Source organism: Vespa crabro, chromosome 4 (assembly GCF_910589235.1).
Source record: "Vespa crabro chromosome 4, iyVesCrab1.2, whole genome shotgun sequence".
NCBI lineage: Eukaryota > Metazoa > Arthropoda > Insecta > Hymenoptera > Vespidae > Vespa > Vespa crabro.
This window is the reverse complement of record NC_060958.1, coordinates 8369419-8379151: the sequence shown is the minus strand read 5'-3', so window position 1 is coordinate 8379151 and position 9733 is coordinate 8369419. Positions and strand designations below refer to the sequence as shown.

At 27.9% G+C, this 9733-nt stretch overlaps 1 protein-coding gene across 25 annotated transcripts in view; it reads right to left on the bottom strand.

Annotated features, from left to right (window-relative positions):
* Positions 1-9733, bottom strand: part of LOC124423667 (voltage-dependent calcium channel type A subunit alpha-1) — a 75299-nt gene that overhangs the window by 11337 nt on the left and 54229 nt on the right. For 19 of the 25 annotated variants that reach the window (XM_046961657.1, XM_046961658.1, XM_046961660.1 and 16 more), the window contains 5 exons: positions 8340-8824; positions 7540-7644; positions 7280-7383; positions 4943-4999; positions 12-29 (listed from right to left, as the gene is read on the bottom strand). In XM_046961657.1, the coding sequence (XP_046817613.1) occupies positions 12-29; positions 4943-4999; positions 7280-7383; positions 7540-7644; positions 8340-8824 (769 nt within the window). The remainder of the gene's footprint in view (positions 1-11; positions 30-4942; positions 5000-7279; positions 7384-7539; positions 7645-8339; positions 8825-9733) is intronic. The other 6 variants (XM_046961674.1, XM_046961679.1, XM_046961675.1 and 3 more) reach the window with 3 other exon arrangements.

Genomic DNA, 9733 nt, shown 5'->3' with positions numbered 1-9733 from the left:
TCCATCAGGCAGTTGTAGAGGGTCGATTGCTAAATTCGAATGTGCGAAAGCACACCGGCGGTCAGACAGCAGATCGATAGATTTTTCAGATCGACAACTTATTTTGTTTTTCTCTGTTTTCTTTTGTGTGTTTTTTTCTTTTTCTTTTTTTTTTTTTTTTTTATTTTTTGTTTTTTTTTTTGTATGTTTTGCACTTCGCTCTGTATACCATTTTCTCGGGCGTAGTATCTTGCGTAGTATCGCATACATATTGCATACAAATGTGCATTACTATTTACAGGCACATACAGGCTTTTCTTCATATGCTTTGCTTCCGTTCGCGTGACAGATCTTCGAGTCGATCGATTGTATATCGATCGATCGACAAATACAATTAGAAAATACAAGGATAAAAAGAAAAAAGAAGAGATAGAATGAGATCAAGTAAAAATATATGTATACACATATATTATAATAAAAAGGAGATAGAGATAGAGTTAGGGGGAGAGAGAGAGAGTGAGAAAGAGAGAGAGAGAGAGAGCATTCATTGGTGGTGGTAATAATAATAATAATAATAATAATAATAAAACGTCGAGAGAAAATTGATCTGTAAAATCTCAATAAACGAGATGCCATGCCAGAATTATTAGAAAATGCAACGCGTTTGTGCGTTTTGTGTAGTATCGAAAGATAAAGGACAGAGATAAGTATTATATCGAGATAAAAAAAAATATATATATTTATATATAAAGAGAGAAAGAGAGAGAGAGAGAGAGAGAGAGAGAGAGAGAGAAAGTGAGATTGGTTAATAGATCGGTGTCTTAGAGAAAAATCGGTGAATCATTTGTTGCGTGTTACTTTGGAAAGCCTGTATATGTTTGTCATGATCTCATCAAGGAATGTTAAATTTTAATTGTACTTTGTGCGAAAGTTTTAGCGTTGTTACGAGTAGGTATACCATATGCGAGATATACAGAGAATTACATACATAGGTATTCGATGAGTCAATGACATTGCGTAAATGCAAATTTTTTAATAAGCATGCAACATTAATAAAAAGGATGACTTATCTTGTCGACGAACGTTTATGTTTGTTAAATTATCATATATATATATACATATATACACAATGATATTATATATATATATATATATATATATATATATATATATATATATATAATAATAATATTTATATTGATTTAAATCTTACATCTGAAAAGAACAACGAACGTCGACGAATCATCGTGCTAATTACGATATACATATATATAGACAATATATATATATATATATATATATATTATACGCCGTGTTATCAAAGAAATCGTGACGTACAAACTTTATATTAATCTTGTGGATTTGGCAAGCGACGACGAATACACACATACAATCACAAATCGCAAGCTTTCAAGAATCTTGTAATATGTCTTTTATGGAATGGTGAATGGATTTTGGCTAATAGGAGGATATTGTACAAATTAATATTGTATAGATTGATTTTGTTTTGTTCGATTGATTGATTCGACGATAATCAAGATATCAAGTACATGCGATAATAATAATAAATCATACATCAATTGCTAGCGCAATTTCGGTCATTTGTTAACGTCGTTCTCGTTTTCGTACGCTTTTTAATTAGACTTATCGAACTTTCGATCTTTTATTATTTTCTGTTTTTTCTTTTTCTTTTTTCTTATTGCAATATACTTGTAATTTTTGAAATGAAGAGCAAAGAGAAATATCGTTAATCGACTAAAGAGCGTACGTGAGAACGACAATAAACAATTGGATGCTCGCGATCGTGCGAGTGCTGATAAGGGGGAAAAAAAAAAAAAAAACAAATGTAACTAATTTCTACGTTTGTTCAATCTCGATTGAAAAAAAAAAAAAAAAAAAAGAGAAAATAAAGAAGAAGGAGAGAAGGAAAAAAAAAAATATATATATATAAATATACATACACATATATACATATGTGATCAAACAAAAATTATCATCAGATAAGTTTCGTTTCAATTGAAGTGTAAATACATATGTACATATGTATATAGAGATAGCTTCTCTAATTTACATAAATTATGATGATGACGTAGAGGAAAGGAATGATTTTGGTTGTTCACAGCTTTCTTCCTTTTTGTCGTTTCCAAAATCAACATAATAAGTGTTATATCGTGTAAGAGTTTGTGAGTGAAGTTTTCTTCATTTTTTTTTTTTGTATTTGAGATAGAGTCAGACAGACAGATAGATAGATAGATAGATAGATAGATAGATAGATAGTGAGAGGGAAAGAGAGAGAGAGAGAGAGAGAGAGAGAGAGAGAGAAAGAGAGATCTAACTACGTAATATTATCTGTATTAGAATTTTTTAAATACTCTGTAATATGTACGTATCTATGGTGTTAATGAGTAAGTTCGTATTTGTGTTCGTTAATAATACTACATTAGAATATTGTCGATAGTATAGCGTTAGAAAAATAACATAGAATAATTTCGAATGGGGAAAAAAAAAATTCGAGCAATATACTATGATATCTACTTATTACAATAATCAAATTACTATAGAAATACTATCTAAGGATAACTCATGACTAAATCTACTTTTATCTATCGTTATAAAGGATATCTATTTAATAGATATATTATATATCTATATATGTAAAGTATACGTAAAATACAAATTAGGAAACGAATTAAGCCGAATGATCTAATCTCTAATACCATTTAATATTAAGAACTCTAAACGTATAAAAAAAAAAAAAAAAAACCATTTCTTTATAAATGCTTAATGTTTCTATGTTTATGTATTCGTGTGTGTGTGTGTGTGTGTGTGTGTGTGTATGTGTGTGTTTCATACTAAGAACGTTTTTTCTAATCCTACGAGGGTAGGGGTTAGAAAGAAAGATAGAAAGAGGAAAAAAAAAATACAGAAAAAATATAATATCTAATTATCGATCTAAGATCGATCTAAGATCCATCTCTATGGCAAACTCTAAGAGTTTGTATTACGTATGCTTGTTAACGAGAGAAATAAATTATAAAAGAGAGATAGAGATAGAGATAAATTCTAAGATATATTTATATATATATAGAATTCTAATGTAACAGGCTACTAAAATATAAGGATTATTTATATATATATATATATATATATATATATATATATATATATGTATATAAATATGTATGTATATAGATACATGAGGCAAAAGGCGAGAGAGCTTTCTATTCGTTCGAATTTTTGTCGAACTTTTCGAATCTAATAGGATTTCGATGAGCTAATAGGTCTCTTTTACTTACATACACACACCTATGTCATATTGTAGGGGGCAAAGAATCGATTCACGTGTGCACACATCATTCATGTGTGCGTGCACTCATGTGATACCGATACGACGACTAAAGAAACTAATAATACATCTCGATTTTATACATCGTTCAATTTTCTATCGATTATTTTATATTATTTTGCTCGTAATTTGTTACATCGTTAGATTTTTAAATATAAATAAAAAGAAAGAAAAGAAAAAACGAAAGAATGGGAAATTATTTTCTAATATATTTCTTTAATATTCTAATTTTTGTTATTTGATGTATATAATCGAAACCATCATAGACTATAATTGAATATTATCCTAGACTAAGTGTATATATATATATATATATATATATATATATATATATATATATATATAATTATTAAATAAGAAACGTGCTGTTAAGAAAAGGATCTTTCTGAAAGGAAGTACTAGATATCTAAGTTTTCTATATGTTAGACTAATCTTAAAGATGCTATAGTAGGATTATTTTCTAATAAGTGCCTAAGAAAGAGAAGAAAGATCGACTTGTGTGATAGTGTGTTTTGACATAAGCACAACCGTTGTTGCATCGTTTATTTTAAAAGAAGAGGAAAATAAACATATAAATAAATAAATAAATAAATGAATAAATAAAAATTACAATGAAATAAGAATTGATTACTTTTCTTCTAAACGAAAAGTGCTTTCCAATGACACTTTTCAAACTTTATGATTAATTAACCGATCAACGACCGTTGTGCTGCGCTTTTCATTGCAGTGAGAGATTTGTGACTGTTTAAGAGAGAATTAAAATTAAATGTAAAATGTAAAAAAATGCATACGCGTATGCGAGTTTAAAAATGAATGGTGTAAAGTGTTAATATCGAGTGAGTGAGTGAGTGAGTGAATAGGCGAGTGTGATGGAAAGAGATAGAAATGTAGAAAAAAAAAAAAAGAAAGAAATAAAGAAAGAGAAAAAAGAAATTAATAAATAAAGAAGTATGCATATGTGCAAGATCAAAGACACAATAGAGCATTTTTATATTAAATTTATAATATTAATATTTCCATTTCTAACATTAATTTCTAAATACTCGCTTATTTGAAATAATCGCTTATGTGTCTTCGCATTTTGATAGATAAATAGAGAAAAAGACAGAGATAAGAGATAGAGAGAGAGAGAGAGAGAGAGAGAAAGGGAGAGAGAGAGAGAGAGTGAGAGAAAGAGAGAGAGTATGATATGAGAAGTATTATTTTTTTTTACAATCAAATGAAGCATAGTTACAAAAGACTCGTTTTTTTTTTTTTTTTAACATTCATCTAAATTTTTAATCGAGCATGTAACGCCTTAATTTTTTTTTTAAGAAGTATTTATTTATCATCGTTAATAAAAATATTAAACATTATTGAAAATAAGAAAAGAAAAAAAAAAAGAAACGAAAAAGTAGAAGAAGAAACGAGCGTTTTACAAAATGCGATGAAGTAATATATATATATATATATATATATATATATATATATATATATATATGTGAGTGTGTGTGTGAGAATATGTATATATATAAATGGTGTATAATATATATAATAAAGGAAAATGAATAAATATTAAAAATGAAAAAGAAAATATGATATAAAGATGATATAAGTAAGAGAAAAAGTAAGTACTACCGCCTGGGCTGCAGGACTTTGCCCAGCATTATCGTTATCGATAAGATCGTTATCGTTCTGTAAAAGAAAAGAAAAAAGACACAAAGAGATGATTGAGAGCTGCGTGAACATCCTCTTGTCTGGGTAGTTATTATATAAGTATTAAAAGTCCACTATATATCGGGTACGCCTACTATAATAGAAACGAGATAAAAAATCGTATCTAAAGAAAAAAAAAAAAAAAAAAAAAAAAAAAAAAAAGAAGTAAAAATAAAAAAACGAAAAAAAAATCGTATCTCGTCCATTGTTGATGAACTTTCAATTCTCGTATCGATAGTATATTACTCTTCTAAAATATCATTAAGAGATAAAATATTACAGGTTATAAATTCAATTGATAGAATTCTTTTCTTTTTTTTTCTTCTTCTTCTTCTAACATTACTAATCTTAATGATCATTCATTCAGAAAAAAAAAGAGGAAAAAAAAGGGGGGAAAAAAAAAGGAAAGAAAAAAGAAATGAAAAATCACAATTTCTTAACTATCTATTAACATTAAGTAATTCTTATTTTCGTGTCGATTCATCCGTTGGGCATAAAAAAAAAAAAAAAAAAATGATCGATAAAAATTACGTTCGAAGAGTTAGAGAAATCGTATCGATTGGATATATTACGTGGAAAATAAAAAAAAAAAAAAAAAAAAAGAAAAGGAGAAAGGAAGAAAAAAAAAAAAAGAAAAAGAAAATACATAACGAAGACGTATCTATGATATTCGATAGAAAAATTTGTATGCATATGTTTATTAATTTTTCACGTTGATGACGAAACATTAATTATTATTAATGTTTTAATTAAATTAATTGAATGGAACAACGGATGCATCGACTCGGGATAGTCTACTACATATATATATATGTATATATATATATATATATATGTATGTTAGGTTTCTAATTAAAAATTATATATCGTTCAGGAAGGGTCCACACATCGAACTGCTTCTACGGATATTGACTTGGCTAAAATTCGAGAGTTATGTATGGGTAAAGAAAAAAAAAAAAAAAAAAAATCACAAAAAAGAAAAAAAAAAGAAAAGACAAAAAAAGAATAAAAGAAAAAATATCAATCTTTCTTTTTTTCTTTTCTTTTCTCTTCTTGTTTTGTTTTTCTTTCTTTCTTTCTTTTTTTTTTTTCTTTTTTTTTCTTTTTTTCTATTCTGTTTCAAATCCTAAAATTCAATTCAATCAAATTAACAAATGCTTGCCGTCCCAATAAAGAAATCTTATTCAAAAATATTCATCGTATTTCAATCGAATATTGCAAATCTCTCGATCGAAAAGTATATTTTTTTCTTTTTTTTTGAGGGGGGAGGGATTTTTTTCCTTTTTCTTTTCTTTTTTTTGTTTTTTGTTTTTTTTTTCTTTTCTCTCCATACGCAACAAAATACGCGAGATTCATTCAGTGGGATGGTAAAAAATCGAAATCTAACACTTTCGATATTTATTATATTCCTAATCAGATACATATGAATCTTTGAAAATTCTCAGCACTACTCAGCACACATAAGTAAAATGGGTACAATAGCGTCAGAAAAATTGGGATTATTGTAAAAGGGATGGGAGTTGGGGGTGGGAGAGGGGAAGGTGTTTAGAAGTTGGGAGATAAAATATCGTAAGATCGCTCGAGTTCAATGTTCGATCGATATGATCTCTTTTTCTTTTTCCTGTTTGTTTCCACTTTGTCTCTTTGTTTTGCTTTTTAGTTTTTCTTTAATTTTTTTTCATAAAAATTCCAAAAAAAAAAAAGAAAAAAGAAGAAAAAAAGAAAAAGAGGAAAAATAAAAGAAAAAACGTAGGATCGAATTTACATTGAATTTCGAGCGTTCCCACAGTTTGGGAATTGGATTGCTATCGAGCTACTTTGGATTTAGGTGGAAATTCGCTATTTGAAAAATCTTTACTCGAATCGGCCGTGTGAAAATCCTACCACGAAAAAGCCAACGACAAAAACATCCACTTTTAATTGATCCCCCCGATCCTCATCGAATCTTCCATAATCATATTCAAACGATACTTCCATTGTCTTATTTTAATATTCGACTTGGCAAAGAACGATTATCTAATCCCATCGAATCTCCGAGAATATATTATCTTTGTTATCCTTTTTGTTTCTTATTTTCTTCTTCTTCTTCTTTTTTTCTTTCTTTCTTCTTTCTTTTTTTTTTTTTTTGTTTCAAACGACAAGTGGAAGTACGTTAAAGACGAACGGAAGTTGAAGAACGGCGAGGATCTTATCAAATAGACTTAAATTTATCGTTCTTACACGTTGATTAAATTAAAACTCGTTCGATGGATGACTTACCTGTCCGGATGGCTTTTCCCGACCGAACTTCGTCGTCTTCCAATTTTCAATAATCATGAGAGCGACGTATATCTTACCGACGGTGAGCTTTCCTCTGCCTACCTCTAAAATGACAAGACGAATGATAAAAAGAAGAAGAAATCAAAAAAAAAAAAAAAAGAAAAATAATAATAATAATAATAGAAAAGTAACCATCGAAAATGAAAATGCATTTACGAAAGTACGTAAGGAATCGAAAGATATCAAGGATAAACACTTGCCTTCGTCTCTAGGTATCAAAAGGTCCAACATCTTTTTCGCTTGCAGAGGCCAGATACTTCGAATCGTATCTCTGAGCTCCTCGTTCGCTTGTTTCATCTCATTGGCTGTAAGAGATAAACAAAAAAAGGAAAAAAAAATATATATATATATATATACATATATATGAGTCGTTGATTTTGAAAGTGAGACAAGTCCATTTTGTGAAGAAAAAAAAAAAAAAAAAAAAGAAAAAAAGAAATAGTTAAAGCTAATTCTCTTATTACAAATTAAAATAAAATTTATCCTTTTCAATTAATTGACAATAAATATCTTTTAATATTTATAATATAAATTATAATAGAAATTTATTACTGATAATTTATTTCAACAATGATATATTTATTGCCAGTTGATTTTAAAAGTAAGACAAGTCCATTTGGAACTTGTATATCAGAACTATGATTTTTTTTTTCTATTTATTTTTTTTTCTCTAGCTAACACGAATAGCCATTATTACATATTAAATTTACATGAAATAAAATCATTAAAAAAATATAAAATAATATAAAATATAAAAAATAAGTCTATTACTATTTATCAATATTTTTAAATCCATTCAAATGGAAACCATTAAATATTTAGTGATAATATAAAATGGACTTGTTCCACTTTCAAAATCAACGATTCATATATACATACATATATATATATATATATATATATATATATATATATATATATCGCGGATAAGATTGGTACGACGTTAAAAAGAAAGAAAAAAAAAAAATAAATAAATAAATAAATAAAAAGAATTACTAACCGCATCTCATTTTAATACTAAGATCCTCTCGTATCAGTGCGAATAGCGTTGTTGTAAAGTTGACCTTCCCGTCAGAATCAACGGGCATGTTCATTCTAATGAGTTTTTTGTAAGCGAGCCTGTTAGGACACTTTTGGCCAAACCCCAATGGCGGATCCATAACCTTAAGCATATCGTAGACCTCATTGTAGAGTACCTTACCGGTTGCCTTTGGATCGTATTCCGCCCATATTCGCACGAATTCATCGAGATGATGCGCGCCGAGAATTGACGAGTCTCTCGTTAAATAATCGAAATTGTCCATTATAACGGCGACGAAAAGATTCAGCATTAAAAACGAGCAGAAAAAGATGAACGAGACGAAGTAGGCATAGGCGATGTTAGAACCGCAACCACCTGGTTCCTGTTTCCCTGCTTTAACGTCGCAAGGTCGACCCTTTATGCAGGCCAACATGATGTTCGGCCAAGCTTCTCCAGTTGCACACCTACGAGATACATTTCAATATATTAGACGAATATTAACGTTCCTTTTATATACTAATAGATCATGATATCTTTGCGATAAGAGAATGTTCTTTTAGTTTTGTTTTCTCTTTTGTTTTTTACTTTCTTCACTTTTTACTTTTTACATTTTTTTTCTCTTTTTTTTTTTTTTTTTTTTTATTAACGACATGCAAATCAATTCAAATCCTTCGAAGATACGAGGGAGCAAAATTGTAGTGATTGATAATTTTATTTTATTTTTTTCTCCTTTCCTTTTCTTTTTTCTTTTTTTTTTCTTTTCTTTTCTTTTTTTTTTTTTTTTTTTTGATATATTTATCTACTAAACTTCTTCGCGTACACCTACGAGATTAAAATATTATTATTATTATTATTATTATTATTATTATTATTATTACATAGATACTGTATCTGTATATGAAATGATTCAAGGATAGAATTCATCAAAATGTATTATTTTGCTTCTCGAGTATCCTCGAAAGAAGTAAAAGAAGAACGAAAGAATTGTTTAAAAAATTCTTATTTACACGTATAATATAATATAATATAATATAATATAATATAATATAATATAATATAATATAATATAATAGAAGGGATACAAAAGATCTGAATTCAATAGATCGAAGGGTTAAGCTTTCGTACTTGGTTCATATTGGCAAGGATATTTACGTTAAGATATTACGACGTTCTCTGTTCTATGATAAGATGTTATTTAGAATGTTATTTAGAAAATCGACTTAATATTAGTTACTTGATATCGTCGTAATATCTAAATAGATATAAATATATATATATATATATATATATATATATATATATAGATAAATATATATATATATATATAGATACAGCATGCATCTTGTTCAAGGATACAAAGCAACACCAAAAGC